Source organism: Oryx dammah, unplaced genomic scaffold (genome assembly GCF_014754425.2).
Source record: "Oryx dammah isolate SB20612 unplaced genomic scaffold, SCBI_Odam_1.1 HiC_scaffold_25, whole genome shotgun sequence".
Lineage (NCBI taxonomy): Eukaryota > Metazoa > Chordata > Mammalia > Artiodactyla > Bovidae > Oryx > Oryx dammah.
This window is the reverse complement of record NW_024070209.1, coordinates 48,321,835-48,345,559: the sequence shown is the minus strand read 5'-3', so window position 1 is coordinate 48,345,559 and position 23,725 is coordinate 48,321,835. Positions and strand designations below refer to the sequence as shown.

General features: G+C 54.8%; 1 protein-coding gene across 1 annotated transcript in view; it reads left to right on the top strand.

Moving 5' to 3' along the window:
- Positions 1-23,725, top strand: part of ATOH8 (atonal bHLH transcription factor 8) — a 42,158-nt gene continuing 18,433 nt past the window's right edge. The window contains exons 1-2 of the mRNA XM_040224312.1: positions 1-1,523; positions 13,409-13,600. Of these exons, the coding sequence (XP_040080246.1) occupies positions 774-1,523; positions 13,409-13,600 (942 nt within the window). The 5' untranslated portion in view covers positions 1-773. The remainder of the gene's footprint in view (positions 1,524-13,408; positions 13,601-23,725) is intronic.

Below are 23,725 nucleotides of genomic sequence, written 5' to 3'. Positions count from 1 at the left end.
GGGCCTGAGGGTCTCGGGCAACCCTAGAGCCTTCCTCCTCCCCTCAGCCCCCTATGACCTCACCCTCTTCCAGGAGAAGTCGTACAGTTTCTTTCTCGCCTGGCAAGCTGGGGTAGAGTAGGGGGGAGGGCTGGACGTGGAGGTGCTGGGTGCGGAAGGTCATCGAGAGAAGAAGGCCTAGCTCCGATTTGGGGAAGGGCCAAAGGGCCCAGAAGCCATGTGCTCGGGAGCAGACTGTCCTGCGGGAAAAGAGAAGCGCCCAAGACTCGAGGAGGGGGCGGGGAGGGAGAATCGGAGGAGGCAGGTTCTGGGCAGAAGGGCTGGGGGTGGGGGGAGGCAGAGAGGACGCGGACAAAGGAGGCGGCCGGCAGCCCAGCTGTTTTGAAAAATGCTTCCTGTTTCTTTAAAGGCGCTCGCGGCTCGGGCGGCCGGGGCTGGGGAGGCGGCGGCGCTGACTGATCTGGGGAACCGGGCTTCTGTGTAAACTGAGGCTAAACAAACACAGATGGAGCGCAGCGGGCGTTCTCCAGAAACGCTGGCACGGCGGCAGCGACTTCAGATGACACTCTGAGCGCTCCGGGAACGGACAGCCCGGCGGCGCAGCTGCCCCGGGGCGAGGGGGAGAAAGGGAGGGAGGGAGGGAGAGAGCGAGCGAGCAGGGGGAGAGCTGGCGACTCCGAGGCGCTGAGCGCGGCGGCCGCCCGGGCAGAGCGAGCGCGGCGGGCGCGCTTCCCGGGCAGCCCCACGCCCCTGCCTCGCGCGCTACCCGCGCCATGAAGCACATCCCGGTTCTCCAGGACGGGCCCTGGAAGACCGTGTGCGTGAAGGAGCTGAACGGCCTCAAAAAGCTCAAGAGGAAAGGCAAGGAGCCGGCGCGGCGCGCGAACGGCTATAAAACTTTCCGATTGGACTTGGAAGCGCCCGAGCACGGCGCCACCGCCACCAACGGGCTGCGGGACAGAACCCAGCGGCTGCAGCCAGTCCCGACCCCGGTGCCAGCCCGGGTGGCGCCGGCCGTTCCCTCAGGTGGGGGCGCGGACACGGCCGGGGAGCGCGGGGGCGCCCGGGCGCCGGAGGTCTTGGACGCGCGGAAACGCGGCTTCGCCCTGGGCGCAGTGGGGCCGGGACTCCCCACGCCACCTCCGCCGCCTCCTGCGCCCCAGGGCCAGGTACCTGGGGGTCCCGAGACGCAGCCTTTCCGGGAGCCGGGCCTGCGTCCCCGCATCTTGCTGTGCGCACCGCCAGCACGCCCCACGCCGTCGGCGCCCCCGGCGCCCCCAGAGCCCCCGGTGCGCCCCGCGCCCCCCACGCGCCCTGGGGAAAGTTCTTATTCGTCAATTTCACACGTAATTTACAATAACCACCCGGATTCCTCCGCGTCGCCTAGGAAACGGCCGGGCGAAGCCACCGCCGCCTCCTCGGAGATCAAAGCCCTGCAGCAGACCCGGAGGCTCCTGGCGAACGCCAGGGAGCGGACGCGGGTGCACACCATCAGCGCAGCCTTCGAGGCGCTCAGGAAGCAGGTACCGGCTCCCAGCCCACACACCCTCACTGCTCTTGGTGATGGCTGCGGGAGTGGGTGGGCAAGTGGAGGGGCAAGTGGAGGAGCGGGCGGGGTGGGGGGACTTTAAGGAGGATGAGGGTGTGGATAAAAGGGCAAGTAATCCCCGCCCGGTCGGTCCCGACGCCGAGACGGGTATGGGACCGCCTGGGGCAGCGACCTTTGCCACACTTTGGTATGGGTCTTAGTTTGCAAAGTGGGCATGAAGGTTAGAGATATCTGGCCCTCTTCACTGCCACTTCCATCCCCTTTGGGGTGACCCTGTCTGCGAGTCTGACTTCAGCCCTCATAGTTCACTTTTATGGCAGCGAATATTTGTCTCCCGGAGTCCCTTGGGCGCAGTGAGGAGTGGAAAGGGGAAATGTGGGAATCTGTCTCCGGTGGGTAAGGGCGAAGACCCTTACCCTTCTGGCAGACCCGGAATGCTGCTGAGGGGTGGTCCTGGTTTTGCCAGAATATAAGTGTTCCGCCTTCCGGGGGAGCCTGTCGACCCCTTCTCAGCCCCCGCCTCCCAGCAGGGTTGTCCCTGCCCTCAGGTTGCTTACACACTCTGTACCCGCCACCACCCCCCCACCCCGCCCCCGGTGTCCTTAAGGACCCTGGCTGTAACCCTTCCCCAGGAATTGGCTGGAGAGAGTCTTTCCTGGAGATTCTCCTTACTGCTGACCTTCAGCGCACACGGAAGAGGCATGTCTGCTGAGCAGGAACTGGTTGATAGGAGATCTTCAGAAACTAGTTCTGGAGTGGGTTAGGGGGTAGTTTAGGGCAGGTGGCAGCTGTCCTCACCAGACACTGTCTTCTTGGGGGGATGGGGAGGAATATTTGTCCAAGAATTCCCTGTAGTGGGGAGTGGCAGTTTTACAATTCCACTTAGACAAGATTGAGACTGCTCAGGAGTTCTAGGCTGTTCATTTTCATAGAGCAAAGAGAGATCTAAGAAGTCAGTGGTAAGTGCCCTCTGCCTCCACTTCACACAGGGCATGGGGAAGGTTGAGGGGGGGGGGTGGATGTGACTATTCTGAATGGTCAGGATTTCTGCTTGCTCTGCAGCTGACTTCCTGTGTGACTTCAGGAAAGTTACTCACCCTCTCTGGGCTTTAGCCAGTAATAAAGGATTTCAGAAAGTATGATATTTTTTGATCACACTTCCTGTGCTTCCTCCTGTGTGTGGGTTGGGCAGTGCCTGTGTTCATCCCTGGGAGAGAAACTGAACTCTTGGGGGAAAGAGGCTCTATGACTTTTGAGCCAAAGTGTCTCACTTGGGAATGGGTGAGCTTATTAGTCAGTGAGGTGGAGTGGAGTGGAGGGGTCAGATAGCAGTCACAGACAGTTGGGACCCTGGGCAGTGGGCCAAGTGGAGAATCAGTCTCACCTTCAGGTAGCAGCCTGCTACCTGCCCCTCAGGATGGAAGGCTGAGATGACAAAGAGATGCCTGTCCACCTGCTCACCTTGAAGCTAGGAAAACCCCCTCAGAAATGGGGAGGTCACGTGCCCAGAGCATCACAGCTGGTGAGCAGCAGGCCAGGGCTGGCACCCAGGTCCTCTGACTGCCAGTTCCGGGTTCTTTTTAGTCCTCCAGCTGCCTCTTTCAATGCCGAGAAAATATTCATAGTCTCTGTGTGCTCAGCTGCATCTTATTTGTCCAGTGGCTTTAACTTCTTTTAGTAATAAATTCCATCTTACCTGATCTTAACATCCCTGTCAGTTGAATTAGCTTTCCACTTAATGGAATGTAAAACTGGGGCCCAGAGAAAGAAGGAAGGGGACTCTTTCCAAATCACCTAGTGGGTTAAGAAAGATGATAGAAGTTTCTAGAATGCCTGCCTGGCCAAATGCTTCTCACAGTGTTAGCTGTATCAGTGTCGTGGGTCCCCCACCTGGACTTGCAGTGTCATTTATAGTTGGAAGGTGGGCAGACACAAGCCTGACTGTCTGAGACAGGATTGTTAATCCTGGTTTCCTTTCACTTCTGCCCTTCTTGTGGGAAAGTTCTGTATAAAAGGGACAAATTCAGGGAGAGAGTGTGTGCACACACACAGGTACACACAGCTGTGTGTATACACACAATCAGTACCTGTGCTCTTAAGCACACACCAAGTGCTTAGACAGAAACATCCGCTCCTGTTTGTTGCCCTCCTGGCCTAAAGCATCTATCCTTTCCCCAGAAAGGCTATCTGGAAGCAAAAGAAATAGCTAGGGCACTTCTGGTCCCCAGAGCCCAGGGCCCAGGACACACTCACCGCGTCCACAGCCCCTGTCCGATGGGGAAAGTCCTGTGTCCTGGAGGCACTCCCTCCTCTGGACCTCAGGTTCCCTCCTGTAGAAGGTGTGCATGTGTATACACACACAAACACACACCCATGTGTGTGCCCCTGTCCAGACAGGCTGTGGCTCTGGATTTAGGCTTGGTGGTGGTGGTTTAGTTACCAAGTCGTGTCCGACTGTTGCGACCCCATGGGCAGTACCCCCTCCCCCATGGGCAGTACCCCTCCAGGCTCCTCTGTCCATGGGATTCTCCAGGCAAGAATACTGGAGTAGGTTGCCGTTTCCTTTTCCAGGGGATCTTCCCAACCCAGGGATCGACCCCAGGTCTCCTGCACTGCAGGCAGATTCTTTATCAGCTGAGCTACCAGGGAAGCCCTTGGATCTAGGCTCAGGCTTGACTATCTGAAATGGGCCCCTGTGAAAGAAATGAAAGGTAAGAGTCTGGTTCTGCCTGAAATGAGACCTTGGCCATTGCAGTGCTGAGGGCTGTGGTGGGACTGTGACTCTGGTCTGGAGTTCCGTTTCCCCGAGCAACTTCCTGGTACAGTGAAAAGAGTATGAGCAGGGAGCCTGGAGGCCAGCATTTGAGTCCTGTCTCTGCTGTATGCCTCTTGTGTGACCCTGGGCAGGTCATTTTCTCTCTGAGCGTCAGTTAATGAAACTGGAAAATGGTGATAAGGCTCACCTCATACACAGCTTCTTTGCAAACATCGAGTGAAGAAAGGAAGGGAGGACGTAGGAGGAATGAACCTTTCTTGAACATCCACAGTGTCCTCAATGCTGGGCAAAGGCCTGGACAGATGTAGAAATAAGAATTCTATAATCATTTTTCTTAACAATCATAGAAACTGCCATCAATATGTGGCAGCAGTCAAAGCACCTGGGTTCAGTCACTCAGTCATGTCCGACTCTGTAACCCCATGAACTGTAGCATGCCAGGCTTCCCTGTCCTTTACTGTCTCTGGGAGTTTGCTCAAACTCATGTCTGTTGAGTTGGTGATGCTATCCAACCATCTCATCATCTGCCACTCCCTTCTCCTGCCCTTAATCTTTCCTAGCATGGGGGTCTTTTCTGATGAGTTGGCTCTTTGACATCAGGTGGCCAAGATATTAGAGCTTCAGCTTCAGTGTCAGTCCTTCCAATGAATACTTAAGGTTGATTTCCTTTAGGATTGACTGGTTTGATCTCCTTGCAGTCCTTTGTACTGGGTCCTGGGCTAAGCATGTAATGTGTATTAGTTCATTTAACAAAATAGGTGTTGTCCCATCCCCACCCCTGTTCCACCCCCATTTCACAGATGGTGAGACTGAGGTTTAAAAAGCTTCTGTAAATTGGTGGCGGTCTCCCAGCCTTTGGCTGCCGCACCAGGCCTCATGGGTTTTGCACTGCTCATCTCCCTGACTTGCCATTCACTAGGCTCCAAGGGCATGTGCCGCTCTCATTGCAGAATCTGGATTCAAATCAGTCAGTGAGTCGCTCCAAGTCTCAGACTCCTAACACCTTGGTGATCGCCCTGGAGCTGTCCACCCCCAGCACAGGGAAGCTCGACAGTCTCCTGTTTTGTCCAACCCACCATATTCTCCACCAGGGAAGGAACGGGGTTAGGAGGCTGCCTGGCCATAGACGTGCAGGTCGGGGAGAGAGAGGCCCCCTGGCAGGAGGGTGGGGGGTGGGTATGCAGGGCAGATGGTCAGGCCACATGCCACCAGCCCAGCTGCGTGGGGCCCTCCCTGCCGCCTCATGTGAAGGCCATGTGTGTACAGCTGGGCCTGGCCCATGTGTGGGGCTGCTCCGGGCCAGGTGGGAGGGGGTTCAAGGGAAAGCCTGGTGTTGCTGGGTGGGGGAGGGGAGGGGCCTGAGCCTGTGGGCCTCGGCCTTTTCTGACAGAACCGTCTGGCTCACAGGCTGTGCTTGCCCACAGGGCATCTGGTGTGCTTGCAAGATTTCCTTTCTCCCAGAGAAGTGTAAAGCCCCTCAGCACTGGAGGAATGGCAGTCTGGCCAGGCAGAGGCCTGGATCAGCAGGGCAGAGCCCTCAGGACCTGCTGAGGTGCCTCTTCATAAGTGAAAGTGTTAGTGCCTCAGTCTTGTCCGACTCTCTTCGACCGCATGGACTGAACCCGCCAGGCTCCTCTGTCCATGGGATTCTCCAGGCAAGAGTCCTGGAGTGGGTTGCCATTCCCTTTTCCAGGGGAACCTTCCCAACCCAGGGATCAAACCCAGGTCTCCTGCATTACAGGTGGAGTCTTTACCATTTGAGCCGTCAGGGAAGGTGCCATGGACTCCTGGGGAATCCTCCATAAGTAAACTCAGGGTGACCTAGAATGGGGCATGCAAATGGCCCCCGCAGCCCCGCATCTCCCTCAACCTCAGACCCCATAGGATGCCAGGGGGCCGTGGCAGCCTGTGCCCCATCCTCAGGGAATAAGAGAGAGGCCTGCTTGCGTCCAGAGTGGGGAGGAGCGGCAGAAGCGTCTCTCCAGCCCCTCTCGTCCAGTCACCAGCGCAGCTGCCTTTTGAACCTCTTGGCAGGGGGTGAAGTACCTTACCTGGCCCTGTGGTCACGCATGTGTAGTCCCACGTTCCCACTTCACAGGTGAGGACACTTACAGAGGTGGAACTAGTGACCAGGCTTTGTCCCATCTGGCTCTGGGCCAGGGCTCATAAAGACTTAAGCCCAGGTTTTCAGGGTTCGGCCTCATTGCTGGGAGTCAGGTTGGGATTTTGTTTAGACGGAACTTGACAAGGACCTCGAACAGCTCTGTATGGAGAGACTTCACTCCAGGAAGTCAGCACTCCCTGATATGAGACGATCAGAGAATAATTTCAAATGAATCAGGTGCTCGGCTGTGTGTCGAGGACACAGTGATGCTGGAGCTCTGCGAGTCCAGAAGCCTTGGTGGGCATCTGAGGATGGGTCTGAGGAGTGGGTAGGAGTTGGCACAGAAGCAAGAGGGCTTCCAGGCCTCCCCTGCATTGGCTGGTTGGTTCCTGGCTGTGCTTCTCTGTTGCCCCTCCGAAGGAAATGGCAACCCACTCCGGTATGCTTGCCTGGGAAATCCCATGGTCAGAGGAGCCTGGTGGGCTGCATCCTGGTGGGGTTGCAAAGAGTCGGGCATGACTACGAGACCAACACTCATAGCTGCAGCCCCTCCCTACATGTGCCCTTGGTGATTCCATTCTGAGGCAGCAGGTGTTCTCATGTCCATTTACTGGTGAGGAAACTGAGTCCCTAAGCTTGTGGCTCTGCCTAAGGTCATGTAGATGGCCTGGAGTAGAGTTAGGTCCTCAGCATCTCAGGCCAGGGTCCTTCCTGCTTTCTCCCACTTGTTGGAGCCAGAAGAGGATCTGGTAAGTAAGTGGGATGGAATCTCTTAGAGGCATATGGGACCTTCAGAAAATCCCCACATGTGCTGCCCTGAAGCTTAACAATCTTTTTATTTTTAATTTTTGTCTGTGCTGGGTCTTCGTTGCTGTGCACGGGCTTTCTCTAGTTGTGGTGAGTGGGGGCTACCCTCTAGTGTGGTACTCTGGCTTCTCATTGCGATGGCTTCTCTTGTTGCAGAGCACAGGCTCTAAAATACAGGCTCAATAATTGCGGCCCATGGGCTTAGTTGCCCCGAGGCATGTGGGATCTTCCCAGACCAGGGATCGAACCCTTGTCCCCTGCATTGGCGGGTGGATTCTTAATCACTGGACCACCAGGGAAGTCCTGAAGCTTAACAGTTCTTGTGGGTTGAGCATCAGGCAGGTCCTTTTACTTTCTTGGAAGTTTTGCTGCCTCAGGAATTGGAGCCAACTGACCCTGCTACCTCCTTTGGCCTCTGTCCTCTGAGCAAGCTGAATGGATGACTACTGTGGGCTTTCCTGCAGGTGGTGTGGTGGTTGGGCTCTGGGCCTTATGTGGATGCTCAGAGAGGTGATGCACTAAGGCTGGGGTCGCATGAAGTCCAGAACTCTCCAGCCCTTGCTCAGAAGTGTGGGCTGCCCACCTCCACACCATATAGATATATCCACTTTAAAAAGCACAGACACCACTTTGCTGACAAAGGTCCATCTTGTCAAAGCTATGGTTTTTCCAGTAGTCATGTATGGATGTGAGAGTTGGACCATAAAGAAGACTGAGTGCCAAAGAATTGATGCTTTCCAACTGTGGTGCTGGAGAAGACTTTTGAGAGTCCCTTGGACAGCAAGGAAATCAAACCAGTCAATCCTAAAGGAAATAACCCTGAATATTCATTGGAAAGACTGATACAGAAGCTTCAATATTTTGGCCAGAGCTGACTCATTGGAATAGACCTTAATGCTGGGAAAGATTGAAGGCAAGAGGAGAAGGGGGTGAAAGAGGATGAGATGGTTGGATGACATCACTGACTCAGTGGACATAAAAGTTTGAGCAAACTCTGGAAAATAGTGAAGGACAAGGAAGCCTGTCATGCTGCCATCCATGGGGTTCCAAAGAGTCAGACATGACTTAGTGACTGAACAACAACACCAAGATACATCCGCTGGAGAAGGGCATGGGAACCCACTGCAGTATTCTTGCCTTGAGAATCCTATGGACAGAGGAGCCTGGCAGGCTACAGTCCATAGGGTCACAGAGAGTCGCACATGACTAAAGCAGCTTGGCACACACACACGCAGATACATCCACATCCCCAGGCAGTTGCTTCTGGCTAATTGGAAAGAGCTCAGCTAAGGTATGACTTCAAAACCCAGCTCGTCTTTCATCAGCTGAGAGATACTGGAAGTGCTTAAACTCCCTGGGCATTAAATACCTCTCAAAACAGCCATCCTTTGCCTGGCCTTAGTAGATTGCAAGAAACAGCAGGGGGTGACGTGGTTCCAACAGCCATGGAGGGTACACAGATGTTATTCCCACCTTCCAGATAAGAAAACTGAGGCTTGGAGAGGTGAAGGTGCCTGTGCAAAGTTACATCCTACTGTTTGGGATTCAGATCAGCTCTTTCTGCCTTACCTTGACCTCCTGGAATCAGATCTGCATTAGGCCAGGGTGCTCTGAGCTAGGTTTCTTGGGGGGCCTGGTTGCTGCATCCTGGGGCGTGGGCATGAGAAGGACCTGGAATTGACCAGGTGAGCTGAGGAACATCCGCCCTGGAGAGCAGGAGAAGTCAGAGTGAGCTGCCAAAAGAGATCCTTGGTGTGCCATATATGGCCGCCTCGGGCAGCAGGAGCTCAGAGAGCCTGGTGGCCGTGTGCCTTCCTTGAGTGACAGACACACAAGCTTGTAGCTCCAATCAGGTCTTAGATGACTGACCTGGGGCCCAATATGTCTCCTCTCTGTTTCCTTGTATGCAAATGGGGTAATGGTCTTTATTTGGGGGAATGTTTTAATGGGCTAAAACTACCTATGAATAGTGACCACAGGGCCAGGTAAACAACCAGAGCTCAATACGTGGTTTTCTTGTTAGACCTGGACTTTGAGAGAAGCAGTGGGGCAGAGTGACAAATCTGGGACAAAGCTGGCTCAGAACTTGGCACAGGAGCTCCTAGGTTGGCCTTGACCTCATCTGTTGCTCTGTCGTCCCACAATGACCCCGGATCCCCACGAGCAGATCCCTTCTGAGAGCCCTGCTCCCGACTGGCAGATGTGCGTACATGCTAAGTTGCTTCAGTTGTGCCCAACTCCTCGCAACCCTATGGACTGTAGCCCGCCAGGCAACTCCTAGAGTGGCCCCTGGGTGACTGCACACTAGGGCCTGGGTCGCATAGCTGTGCCTGCTGTCCAGAGCCTCCACAGGCAGGCCCTCCCTTCCCTGGTGCAGAGGAGATCGGGGGCTGGGCTGCTCCTGAGACCCCTGCCGCTATCCTAGGACCCCCCAGGAAACTTTTTGTCCCGCGGACCTTGTTTATTTGTTCAGGCTGATAAGCAGGATTCTCTGGGCTCTGGTTGAGAACAGGCAAAGTGCATTGTTCTGCAGGCTTTTTATCAGATGGATTTGGTGGCATGGTCAGAGCTTGGGGGTGGGGGGCAATGTACGGGAGTTGGAGGAGTTGGCAGTCTTTCTGTCTCCTCCCTGCCCCTCCCTGGGTTTCCTAGCCTGGTGAGGGGTGAGTCCTTGGCTGCTGGAGGATGTTGAAAGGTGACTGCAAACCTTGCCTGGGCCCTGGGCTGTGGTCTCAGGACCCCGGGGTGGGGGCAGGTAAGGGATGAGCAGGTGCTACTTCCTGGCTCCAGATCTCCTGCTTCTCACCCTCTCTGGAGCCCTTCTTAGGAGACTTTCTGCCACACCCATGGACATAATGCCCCTGACGGGCTGTGTAGCGCATGCGCCGTCTCCTTTAGTCCTTCCCACATTGTGCGGCCAAGCCTGTTAGTGATATAACGAGGACACCCAGGCCCAAAATGATCATGTCTCTTGCCCAGGGTTTGTGGCTAGACCAGGAGTTAGCCCAGGTGACCAAAGGATGTACAAGCTTCACCTCCACACCAAACACCTAAATCTTCATCCTCAGGGAGAGAACAGTTTTCGAGAATTCCCTGGTGGTCCAGTGATTAGGACTCTGAGCTTGTACTGCCAAGAGCATGGGTTTGATCTCTGGTTGGGGAACTAAGTTCCCTTAAGTCACATGGTGTGCCCTGCTCACACACACACACAAAAAAAAAAAAACAGAGAGAAGAGAGCATTCATTTGTTCATTCAGTTCCTCATTGGACAAATCCTTTGGAGGCCAGTGATGGGCAGGATCTGTGTTAGGCTCTGCATACAGAGACTTTCCCCTGACAGCTCACGAGGAGACTGACCATTAAATGACTCACAGTCATTAGGGGTTAAGAACAGATGGGGGCGATTAGAGCACCATCAAGGGCAGGTACCCATAGCCTCTGATGTAGGGCTGGGGGCCAGGTCAGGGAAAGCTCTTGGAAACAGTGAGCTTTAACATGGGCTCCATTTGTGGATGCATTTAAAGTTCTCATCTGAAGCAACTCTCTCTCTCTTTTAAAAAATTAATTAATTAGGTTGTGTCGAGTTTTAGTTTCGTCCTGCAGGATCTTTTGTTGTGGTGCGTGGACTCTCTAGCTGCAGCATGAGGGCTCAGCCGCTCCAAGGCAAGAGGGATCTTCATTCCCCAACCAGGGATCGAACCCACGTCCCCTGCGTCACAAGGTGAATTCTTAACCACTGGATCACCAGGGAAGCCCCTGAAGCAGCTCTCTTGTTTATGCTGTCTTGATCACAGCACTGTTGACACTGAGGGCCAGGTCATTCTTTGCTGTGGCCGCACTGTAGGATCCTGAGCACTGTAGGACATTTAGGAGCATGCCTGGTCTCTACCCACTAGTGATGATCAAGAATGTCTACAGGGCTTCCCTGGTGGCTCAGTAGTAAAGAATCCACCTGCTCATGCGGGATACACAGGTTTGATCCCTGGTCCAAGATGATTCCACATGCCGTTGGAGCCACTAAACCCAAGTGACACAACTACTGAGCCTGTGCTCTAGAGCCCAGGAGCTGTAATTACTGAGCCCACATGCTGCAGCTAATGAACCCCGTGTGCCCTAGAGCCCATGCTCCTCAACAAGAGAAGCCACTGCAATGAGAAGCCTGTGCACAGCAACTAGAGAGTAGGCCCTGCTCACTGCATCTAGAGAAAAAGCCCAGGCAGCAGTGAAGACCCAGCACAGCCAAAAATAGGTAAATGAAACTATAAAACATCTGCAGACATTGCCAACTGCTGCTGAGCAATGATATTATCCCTGACTGAGAACCACTGGTCCAGAACAGTGCCTCATGTGTGTGTGGAGTGATGCTGCCATGGGGGCCCCACTCACTGTGCGATGAGGGTTAGTCAGTACCAGGTATCAGTGTTGGGGATGGATGTTGCATATAGCTCCTGGAGAGCCATAGGGAGGAGGACGCCACAGCCTTGGTTGCTGGGTATGCACTATTAGCCGTTTAGGTGAACGACGCATCAGAGCAGCTCTATCAGTTAGCACGTGTCTAACCGACAGGTAGACTTTGTAGTGACGTCTCCACATTACAGGGGCTTCCCACGTGGCACTAGTGGTAAAGAACCTGCCTGCCAGTGCAGGAGATAAAAGAGACTCAGTTTCGATCCCTGGGTTGGGGAGATCCCCTGGAGGAGGGCATGGCAACCCACTCCAGTATTCTTGTCTGGAGAATCGTATGGATGGAGGAGCCTGGTGGGCTGTAGTACATGGGGTCGAAAAGAGTTTGATACGACTGAAACAACTTAGCATGCATGCTCCATGTTTCGACACAGATCTGTGCTGCAGTCCATGTAGCTTTTTGCTCAAGCAGTGGAAACATTGGTGGATGATGTTAGAGGCTCCATCTCTTCACCTGATACAAACCGCTGTGCCATTTGTGACTGTCCACTCACCACCTGATGTGAAGAGCCGACTCACTGGAAAGGACCTTCATGCTGGGAAAAATTGAGGGCAGGAGGAGAAGGGGGAGACAGAGGATGAGATGGTTGGGTGGCATCACCAACTCAAAGGACATGAGTTCGAGCAAACTCCCAGAGATAGTGAAGGACAGGGAAGCCTAGCACACTGCAGTCCATGAGGTTGCAGAGTCAGACACAACTGAACTGAGTGACTGAACAAGTCAGTGATGAATGTCTGCTTGGAGCTGTACTTATTAGGCACCTGTTGTATGCCCAGCAGCTTCCCAGGTCCAGAGGTCAGAAAGAAAAAGAAAAGCATAATCCAATCACGTGTGGGCCTCCCAACTGAGCATTGTCACTCTCCTCTGATCTGTTCTGAGGGTCTGGGTGCTTAGCTCTGCTTTGATGTTAAAGCATCACTCTTTTTAAAAATTAATTTTAGTTAATTTTTGGCTGTCCTAGGTCTTTGTTGCTGTGCACTGGCTTTCTCTAGTTGCAGCGAGCAGGGGCTACTCTCTAGTGCAGTACACGGGCTTCTCATTGCAGTGGCTTCTCTCGTTGCAGAGCACAGACTCTCGGCACTCAGGCTTCAGTTGCGGCTCACTGGCCCTAGAGCTGAGGTTCAGTAGTTGTGGTCCATGGCATGTGAGATCTTCCCTGACCAAAGATCGAACCCATGTTCCCTGCATTGGCAGGTGGATTCGTACCGACTGTACCCCCACCGAGGTCTATAACCTCAGTCTTGAGTGTAAGTCCTCTAATGGTAGAATCCAGTTACTGTTTGTCGTCAGACCCCAAGTGTCCAGCAAGACAGGTGTCACTGAATGAGAGAACAGACTCTTAGAGCAAAAAACATCTGTTCTGTCCAAGATTCCTTCTCAGGGAGACAGGGGATGGAACTCTGTCCCAGGGGGAAGCACACTGTGCTTCTTAATTACTGACATTCGGGCAAGAGCCAAGCCTGGCTTTCCTCCTGTACAGCCTGGGAACGTGGATGCCTCCCAGGGGTTGTGTGTGGGTGTAAACAGCAGGTGATTAAAACAGGGAATAAAATCCAGGTGGAGAGATCAGACAAACCACCTCTGCCGCCCGACCGCTCCCTCCCCAGCAGCGGCATGAACGGCCCCACACCTTCCTGGCCAAGGTGCCCCCTGGGCCGGTTCTCAGCAGAGACCGGGCAGCCCCTGCTGACGCCTTCTCACCCACCAGGTGCCGTGTTACTCGTATGGGCAGAAGCTGTCCAAGCTGGCCATCCTGAGGATCGCCTGCAACTACATCCTGTCCCTGGCGCGGCTGGCCGACCTCGACTACAGCGCCGACCACAGCAACCTCAGCTTCTCCGAGTGCGTGCAGCGCTGCACCCGCACCCTGCAGGCCGAGGGCCGCGCCAAGAAGCGCAAGGTACGCGCCAGCCATGCGGGCAGCAGCCTGTGGGGAGGAGGGGGAGGCAGCAACCACAATCCAGGGCGCCTCTTACTCGCATCCAGCGGCTTCCAAAGGGACCAGCGAGACCAGCCTCTCGGAGGCTTGCTGGGATTCATGTCAGTTTCAGTTTCCTCGGGCCCCTGAGATTGTGTGTGACTCTATTCCTGGGGCTTCCCAGGTGGTGCTGGTGGTAAAGAACCCGCCTACCAACGCAGGAGACGTGAGAGACATGGGTTCAATCCCTGGGTCGGGAAGATCCCCTGGAGGAGGGCATGGCAACCCACTCCAGTATTCTTGCCTGGAGGATCCCAAGGACAGAAGAGGCTGGTGGGCTACAGTCCATGGGGTGGCAAAGAGTCAGGCACAACTGAGCAACTGAGCACACAGCACACTAGTAATGGGGCTCCTGGGTACCAGGGCCAGTCCCCTTGGGCCTCTGTTTGCTCATCACTTAAATGAAGACAGCTTATCTCTGAAGCTCTTTCTGGTCTTACATGTTCTGGTGCTGAGTTCCCCACTCAGCCCCTGATTAACATCATATTAGGGGGAGATCTCATGGGCTGGTAACTGCCCAAGAGAGCCCTTCGGTATGTTTTGGCACTATGACTTGGCCTGTGGGTTTTCTGAGGCCGTGCATTAAGGCAAATCATGTTCACTCATTCATTCATTCTGAAGGGATTCATAGAGCCCCAGCTCTTTGCTGAACCTGCTGGGCGGGAGTATGAAAATGATAAACATGTGGTCCTAGCACCTCTGTAGCTCACAGGATGCTCAGAGACCCTCTTGCATCTGGATAAGGCAGGAGAGTATAGACAGGAGGCCCCAGAAGCCTTTGCTGGGGTATGGGAAGGCCAGGCAGAGGAGGGACAGGCTGCCTTTCCTGCCCAAGGGAGTTAGAAAGATCACCTTTGTGTAAGTGATGTTTGAGCTGGGACCAGCAGGACAACCAGGAGGTTGCTGAGCAGATGAAGCAGGAACAGCATTGGAAACAGAGGGAACAGTGTATACAAAGCCTAATGTGTTTGGAGAAGTATGGGCAGGAGGAAAGGTGATGGGCAGGAGGAAAGGTGTTGGGCATAGCTTTGCTTCCCAGGTGGCTTGGCTTCCAGCATTTCCAGTTGCGGGTCATTGCCAGGCAGTGCAGAGCAGGGCTTGTGATGCAGCCCTCTGGATCTCTGTGCACACGAAGCTACAGGGAGAGAGACAGGCTGGGACCCAGTCCGTACCCATAAAAAGGGTGGAGGTGATTAGAGATGCCTGACTCCTGTGGGTATGCAGGGATGGGGAGAGCGGCGGGGTGGGGGGCAGGTGAGTCTATCATCCTCCATCTGTTCCCTCCTTCCACTTCCTCCTTCCTTCCTGGCCCCCCACCCCCCTTTCAAGGAGGCCCTTCTCTGGGTTCTCCAGGCCTTCCAAAGGCCCCTTCAAGAGGCTTCCAGGCAGAGAGACCCTTGTCGACTCTCCTGCCCACAGCAGGGAGGAGCCTAACACATCCCCACTACCAGCCACTGCTGTGTTGATGGCATGTTGCAATCCTGGCCGTGATTTAACGTGGACCAATTAGGTGAAATCTTCATCTAGTGGGTGAGAAAGGAAGTGCCACTGGCTGCTTGCAGGGCGGCTTTCCTCTGGAAAGTGACATAGATAAATTAAGGGTGTGATTGATGGCTCCATGCAGCGCTTTGTGACAAAGGAGGGTTGTAAACTCTGGGTGAACTTCCCCTGGCATTTGGGCGCTCGGAGGTGTGGATGGGCAGGGTGGGCAGGCGCCATTTCCCCCATTTAAGCCCCTCGTCCCCACCCCCACCCCAAGTCCTCCCCTCACCCACCAAAGGCCAGAGTGCTGCCCCCCCTTCCCTGTTCTGTGGAGCAGAGTGTCCTGGGCTGGGGAAGAGGAGAGACGCTTGGAAAGTGAGAGAAGAAAGGGGAGTGGGGTGACGATGGCCAGCAGAGATGAGTTTTTGGCTTCGCCTGAAATCAGCCCAAACCTAAGACACCTTGAAGCCCATCTGGTCCAGCCTGCACACTGCCCAGACTGGGAAACAGGTGTTAGATGGTGTAGAGCATCAAACACGCTTCTCTAGTGGCTTAGACAGTAAAAGAATCTGCCTGCAGTGCAGGAGACCCGGATTCAGCCCCCGGTTTGGGGAGATCCCCCAGAGAAGGAAACGACAACCCACTCCAGTATTCTTGCCTGGAGAATCCTATGGACAGAGAAGCCTGGCAGGTTACCATCCATGGGGTCGCAAAGAGTCAAACATGACTGAGTGACTAACACTTTCACATTTAAGAGCATAAAACAGCTCTGAGTTCAAGGCTTGGTTCATTTTGGACTCATTTTTTAACCACTTGCCTCAGTTTTCTCCTCAATCAATGGGGATGTGGAAGCATCAGTGATTTCCAAGGCTGTTTGCAGTCTGATTTCCAAGTAGAGATCCTGCCTCACCTCTGAAGGGCAAGGGGCCCCTGGCATCCTGTAGCCCCTCCTGCCAGGGGGGTGTCTTGAGGCTGCCGTCTCCCGAGGACCATGCCTGGACAACCACCATTACCAAGAGGACTTAGAGGGAGGGGTGGGACAGGGTCCTAGAGCTGTTGGGACATCTTCAGGCCCCGCCACTGTGCTGGTAGATTGGCTGATCACAGCATCACCCCCTTCCTACTGTGTGTGCCTTCCTGCATCTCTGTCTCCAGGCAGGTAGGTAAGTTTCAAGGTGTCCTCAGGATGGTCTTCAGTGACCACCGAGTGACCCTGAGTGGCTTGAATGGGCTACTGTTTTGTTAATGAGAACCCCTGGAAAGACATCCCTTTATTTGTTCATTCGTTCATTGACTCATTCAGTGTTTATCAAGCACTGGCAGTGAGTTGTATGTTGGGAAATCCCAACCTGAGCACGTGGGTGCCATGGTGGGTGTTAGCAATGAGGTCTGAGCCTCCCAAGTCTCTGTAGATGGGCTTCCCCCATGGCCCAGCAGTAAAGAATCCTCTTGCAATGCAGAAAATGCAGGAGATGCTGATTCTATCCCTGGGTTGGGAAGATTCCCTGGAGGAGGGCATGGTGACTCACTCCAGTATTCTTGCCTGGAGAATCCCCATGGACAGAGGAGTTACAGTCCATAGGGTCACAAAGAGTCAGACACGACTGAAGTGACTTAGAGCACACACACACACAATCTCTGTGGACAGAGCATGTGGATGCAGCGGGGTGTCAGAGGGTGGGGGTTTCAGATGAAGCCCCTGTTACCCATCCCCTGCAGCCACTCAGGGCGACCTGAGGGTTTGGGGATGGATGCAAGTGAGTCAGGCTTACATTCTAATGAAGGATAAAGAAAGGAAGAAACTAACAAACATTCTGATGTAAGTGACCAGCTTAAAGGAGGTCCTCCATAAATGATCACCAGCAGTCCCACCGATGGCACCCTGAGCGGTCCTACACAGTTTGTGTGCCCCAGGGGCTGGGTGACCCTTTTCCAGGATGCCTCCTTGAGAGACTGTGCTCTGTGTCTGCTGATAAGCTGCCTTGTCCCTCCAGGCCTGTGTTAAGAATAGGATTTAAAGTGAACTTGACTTACCCCCTGGGCCCCAAGCACATCCTTTTGCCCACCCCAGCCTTGCCCTGCTGAGGTGGGCACCCACATTCCTTGACTGGTGAGTCCTCCAACTCTGGGCCTCACAGGATGTGACTCTGAGGATCCAGGGTCCCTCTGGAAGCCCCAGTCATGCAGAGAGGTGCATCGGAGGCTGCCCAGCTGAGAGACAGGTGGGAGGAGTGGAAGGGCTCCACAGAGCTCAGCTCCGACTCCGGCCGCAGCCGGAGATAACGTGCCTTAAGCACCTGGCTCTGGGCCATGTTTCCGCAGCTCCTGTTTTTAAAGCAGCGACTCCTGGGAGCTTCTGAGGAGGAGGGGAAGAAAGAGCAGCAGAGCTGTTCCACACCTGGGCTGGATCGGCATTGCTGGACCTCAGAATAGGAGAGGACCAGTTTCCTATGATCTAGGGCACTGCCTTCCACTGATTTGAAGCTATTGAATAAAATAATAGCAACAATAACAACAATAATAATAGCAACAACAAAAGCAATAGCAGCAGCAGCAGCTACTAACGTTGATGGTATAGTTTAAGCCCTGATGATAAATAGCCAGTAAGTTCTTGTCCCCCACCAAGTTGCTCACAGGCCTCGGGGCTGTTCCCCAGTGACTCAGTGGTAAAGAATCCGCTTACTAATGCAGGAGACTCAGGTTTGATCCCTGAAATGGGACAATCACCCAGAGAAGGAAATGGCAACCCACTACAGTATTCTAGCCTGGAGAATCCCCGTGGACACACACACACAGAAAAATCAGTCATGGTGTGCTGAGCTTGGGGCTGTACCAGTTGCCTGGGCAATGATTGGTGACCCCAGGCTGTGACTGTAGCTGTCAGTGCCAGCCAGACCGGAAAGGTGGGCTCTGCAAGTCTAGAGGCTGCTCCTCACCTGTGGGTGGTCTTCAGCCAGAGGAGGGGCCAAGGCTGGTGTGGCTCCATCAGATCTGCGTCATCGCCCTTCTCCTGCTGCTTTCTGGGCAGGGAGTGCTTTTGGTGGTGATGGCAGGTTGGAGGGTAGTCGCACTCCTCTTTGGAAGGACATCTCAGGTGCAGACTTCTGTGTTTTGGTGCTGGGGGCAAGCTGAGATGGCACATTGGTTTTGGGGTTAGGGGTCAGTGGGAGCCGAGAGTGTTCTCTGTCTGGTGTCTGAGCCCAGGTCTCAGACCTGGAGGGACCTGCTGTTTCTGTGGCCTATTCCTGAGCCCTGAAGTGTGGGAGACAGCAACTCCCCAATTCCCATGCCTCCTGTGTCCCCAGCGTGCCCACTGAGCGGCGTTGTCTGAGCTCTGTCCCCCGTCGCGTATGCGGTCACCCTCACTGGGGCTTTGGCTTCTACTTCTGCAAGGTGAGTTGACCCCGGAAGTGATTGCTATGGCCCTTTCTGGTCACACTTGCCGAGCTGAGGTCGCTTCAGCCCCTTAACTCTCTAAATGACTAAATGTGTTTTGCTCCCTTCCCCTCTGCCCATCACAGGCATTTCACACAGATTTGAAAATCACTCACAGAGACGGTTGGGACCCCAGTGCACCACAAGAATACTGACAATACCTGACGTTCTTAGAGCCTGGTTCACATGCTAGGCGTGGTGCTGGGTGTTTAGTACTTCTGACGGATCACCCCATTGACTCCTCCCTCCCCCCATCCCTTCAAGGTGGAGACTGGTGGTGTCCCCTGTGTGTGAATGCTGTCACTTCAGTCATGTCCGACTCTCTGCAGCCCTGTGGACTGTCGCCCACCAGGCTCCTCTGTCTGTGGGATTCCCCAGGCAAGAATATTGGAATGGGTTGCCATGCCCTCCTCCAGGGCATCTTCCCAGCCCAGGGATCGAACCCACATCTCTTATGTCTCCTGCATTGGCAGTCTGGTTCTTTACCATTAGCGCCATCTGGGAAGCCTGGTGTTGTCCCAGGAACAATGAATCCGAGGCTCAGAGGCCTAAGGAACTGGCCAGTAAGAGGTGCCTGGGGGGGCCCTCTGCTGCTTCCCTGTCCTGCCCCCTGCATGGAAATGGGGTGGTGAAAGGAGGTTCTATCTCTGCATCCTCTGGGCCATGTTACTGAGTTAAATACCATGTGCTTTGAAAGCCCATGGAGCCCCTCTCTGCTGGGAAAGAAGGGGGGTGGTGGGAAACCACCATCAAATTCCCTTCTCGTCGTAAAAATGGATGCAATTTATTTTTTCTGGCATTCCAATTACAGACGTTTGTCACCAGCTGTTTGTTCTAACGTGGAGCATTCTCTCAGCTGCTGTTTCCCCTCTCACATTTGACACCGTGAGTCCACAGGGCTGGCAGGCACTGGGCTGGAGGGCTCGTTTGGCCAGGGAGCCTCGCAGGTTAGGCTGGAGCTGGCTGCCCTGGAACGCAGGACGTGGCCGTCTGATGTTCCCCGGGTGGTCCCAAGGTGGGGGAGAGGCTGGGACGCTGCTTTCCCCTCTCCTTTCACACTCCCTTCACTTCCTCCCCCTCCTCTCCCCTCACTCACAGACCCCCACCCTCCTCCCCTCTATACTGAGTGTGAATGAAAACTCAGGGTCTCTGACGGTGAGAAAGAAGCAAAGTCTCCCACTCAGAAAATCACAGAGACTGTGGAAAGTCCCCTCTGATGCTTAAGCCACTACCTCTCAGAGAAGCCCCTGGAGCACCGCTTTGATCCAGGGTACACCCTGGAAACCCCTTGAAAGACTTGCTGGTCCCCCATCCAGGATGCTATAGGTGGGGGGTCGGTTGAGAGAACCCTACAGTTCTTTTAAGTTTCAGTGCTGCTGTCATTAACTTTAAGGCACATACAACAGGGAGATCCTTGGCAAAACCACCAAGTGGGCGAAGAGTAGGCTTTGGCTCTGGAGACCTGGGTTCGAGTCCTGGCGCTGGTACTTTCTGCCTGTGTGACCTTGGGTATGTTACCTAACTTCTCTGAGCCCCGGTTCTCGCATGTGTAAAGGGAGAGCTTCCATACCTTCCTTGCCGCCTTGCTGGAAGGCTTCAACAACATCCCATAGGAGAAAGGGCTGGCCTTTCTCAGTGCCAGGAAGGAAATCTCATGAATTTACAGCTACAAGGTAACAGCTTCATATAGCACCCCAGGAAGGATCATCTCAGGAACAGGCAGTGCTGAGAATGGATGAATGACCAGCCCAAGGTAGATGAGAGCAAGTCGTTTTGAATGGGGGATTTCTGTTTGTCCAGCGCTCAGGGCAGAGCTCTGGCCCTGCGTCCTTAAAGGGGGTGAGCATCTCACCAGCCCAGAAACTCATGGGCTTTCAAAGTTCATGGGTTCATACCAAAGAACAAGCAGTAACCTGTGGTTTTACATGATCATAATGCTATTAAACAGACTCACCCTGGTGGCTCAGCGGTAAAAGTATCCACCTGCCAAGCAGGAGATGTAGGTTCGATCCCTGAATTGGGAAGATCCCCTGGAGAAGGAAATGGCAACCCACTCCAGTATTCTTGTCTGGGAATTCCCATGGGCAGAGGAGCCTGGTGGGCTACAGAACATGGGGGTCACAAAAGAGTTGGACATGACTGAGTGTCTGAACACCACCACACGAACACCAGAGACCACACTGATTGGGTGGGCAGCTCCCACTGGGTGCCAAGCACCTCCCATAATTTGTCTCTACCCCTTTTGCTAACCCTGCACTTTGGCACCACTTCCCCCATTGCACGGAGGGGAAATTGAGGCCCCGCGAAATGCAGTAACTTGCCCAAGGTCTTTCGCTAGAAGCAGTGGAGCCGCTTTGTTTCTTTGGTTCCAATCTCCTAGGGCTTCAGCTCCTGTGGACAGCAGGGCCCTAAAGTTCACGTATCGCCCAGCAGGGTGGCCCATGCCCCGGGAGACCCCCAGCAAATGGGGGTACAGGACCTTGTGGTGTGGGTGAGGGGAGCAACAGCTCTTATGTAAGCAGTCCGGCTGTGACTGCAGCGCGTGGAAACTCCATTTAGCCGCGGGGAGCCAATAGCCCTCCGCCTCTGGGGGTGAAGGGGGTGTGGGCTGGTCTGGGGGTAGGGGTGTTAGCAGCCCCGATCCACCCCCACCCTCCCCGCACCCCCCAGCGCCGCCGCCGCCAGCGAGGCCTGACACCAGGTTAAGTCCCCCGGCGGCCTCTGGCTGCAGCTGGGAGCGCGCCTGGTTCCCATTCGGGCGCTGTGGTTTTGATTAGCTGTTCCGCGAGGCAGGCCTGGTGGCGAAGCCCTGGGAGCTCCGCTGGAACACAGGGTCCCCCGCCCGGCCGCCGTGGCCCCCCCTCCTGGCAGCCCCAGACTCCAGATGTTCCGAGCGCTCGCTGGGAAGGCCTGCTGGCGCCACGGAGGGCAGAGGGCAGGGAAAGCACGCGAGCTGGAAGCCCAAGCACTCAGTCACCGCAGGGCTTGGCAGCCCGCCCAGCCCTCTGCTGGCACATTCCCCAGCTCTCCCCTGGCCATCTGTTCCCAAAAAACCCTTTCAGAGCCTCATCATCACTCACGATACAACAGCGCGAGCAGCTGGTTTGGAGGCAGCAGGGAAAACCATGCAAAAGGTCCTTTGTGAGAGAGGAAACTCGCTTATGAATAACAGGGCTGGACGCCGTAAAAGTTGGCGGCTGGAATCCCTGTTTCTCAGGCGCCGCTGTTTTCTCCCGACTCTTTATCTCTGCTTTTTATTTCGTTTCCCCTTGTTTGCTTTTAATGTTGTCTCTTCCTCTTCTTGCACCAGTTGTGACTTTTCTTGCTCCTCCGAGGTGCCTGAAGGCCACCTCATTAAGTCTCCTGGACGATGCCCGACTTTTTTTTTTTTCCCTGTTCTCTAAGCTGTTAAATTTGGGGGTGGTTAGAAGTGAGTGTTTTTGTAAAACCTTGGTTGGAGGAGACAGGGCAGGAAGAAGGTGCCCGGGAGGGCATGGTGCAGACAGGGCAGCAGAAAATCGTAAACTGGAGGAAGGGTGGAGGGCAGAGAGGGTGCAGAGACCCCCACCAGCTCATCAGAAGGAAACGCTTAGGGAGAAGAGCTGTATTAATGAAACACCCAGTGCCGGGCTCCTTGGCTGATTGCAGTATGACATGAAGCCTTTTTTAAGAGCTGCTGCTGCTGCCAGAAACTTCTGGGAGATGTCTGCCTGGAATTTGGGTGCCTCCTAGGAGGGTCATCGGGGGCCCTTGGGGTGCTGGGGGAGTACTGGCCGCTGGGAGGCCCGCACTGGGGAGGAGAGGAGAGGGCAAGGCCTGTCTGCCTCCCTCAGACCCCTCTGGACCCTTGAGGAGGAGCTGAGAGTGAGGCCCAGGGTACCAGGTGGAGGTGGGGACAGTGACCCCTCCCCAGGTGTCAGATGCTGGTGACGGCATGGGGGTGTCACAGGTCAGGGGCAGGGAACTGGGGGCTTCCTCTTTCCTCTCTCAAGTCCTACCAACCTTTATTCCTTGTCTGCCCCCCCCACACTATTCCGTGAGACCCAGAAACTCCACCACCCTTCACCCCAGCAGTGGAAAAATCCTGTCTTCCATACTGCTATGGGTTGTCGGCCCTTCCTAGATCAGGTGAGGCTTTGGCTCAGGAGGGCATTTCATCTGCACTTTGGCTAAGACAGTAAAAGAACCTGCCTGCCAATGCAGGAGACACAGGTTCGTTCCCTGGGTTGGGAAGATCTGGAGAAGGGAATGGTTACTTACTCCAGTATTCTTGGTAGAGAATCCCGTGGACAGTGGAGCCTGGCAGGCTACAGTCTATGGGGTCGCAAAGAGTCGGACCCGATTGAGTGACTACATTTTCACTTTTCTCTCATCTGCACTTTACTCAGGTCGGTACTTCACGCCTTTCTCCTCTGCCCATTTTCACTTGGAGAGATGGCAGCTCCACAGGACAAAATATTGAGACTTATCACAATGTCAGGGCAGTTGATCTCCTGATCCAAAGGGCTGAGTGTGGGCTGATTTCCCCCATCTCTGCTGAGGCCTGGGCGGGCAGATGTGTGGTCTGGACGCTGAGGCTGGTCTCAGCTTTGCCCTGGGGGCTGTGCGACTGGTGGCTTAGCGCCATTGTCTTATCCGGGAGATGCCAGTCTGCCTCCCGATCTTTCCAGGGGTCAGTGGCACAAAGGACATGAAATTCTTTTGTGAACTCTGCCCTTCCTCCTGTCTCTCCTGGTCTTTGTGGGGCCGAAGTTGAGGAGGGCCTAGGGAAGGACGGGTGGCCATTGGCCCCAGGCCTCTGGTGATGACGTGGTCTGTCCAGTGACCAGAGCTTGCTTTCTAGCCCAGAGACTTCGAGAGGACCAGGGAGAGACAGGGGACAGGGGGGCGAGACTGCCCTACCACTGGAGTGACCAGGCCAGTCCTGCTCACTGCCCAGCCTTGAGCCCCTGCCCTTGGTGCAATGGGCAGCCGGGCACAGGGAGCGCCAGCAGGCCCTAGTTCCCACCTGTCCTCAAGCTGGTCATCCTTTTTCTTCCTGCCCCCACAGACCAGAGGCAGACCTTTTCTAGGGGAAAGTATAGATCGCTGCCTTCCTTGACCTCCTGGTGTAAATGTTTCTAGGGGGTG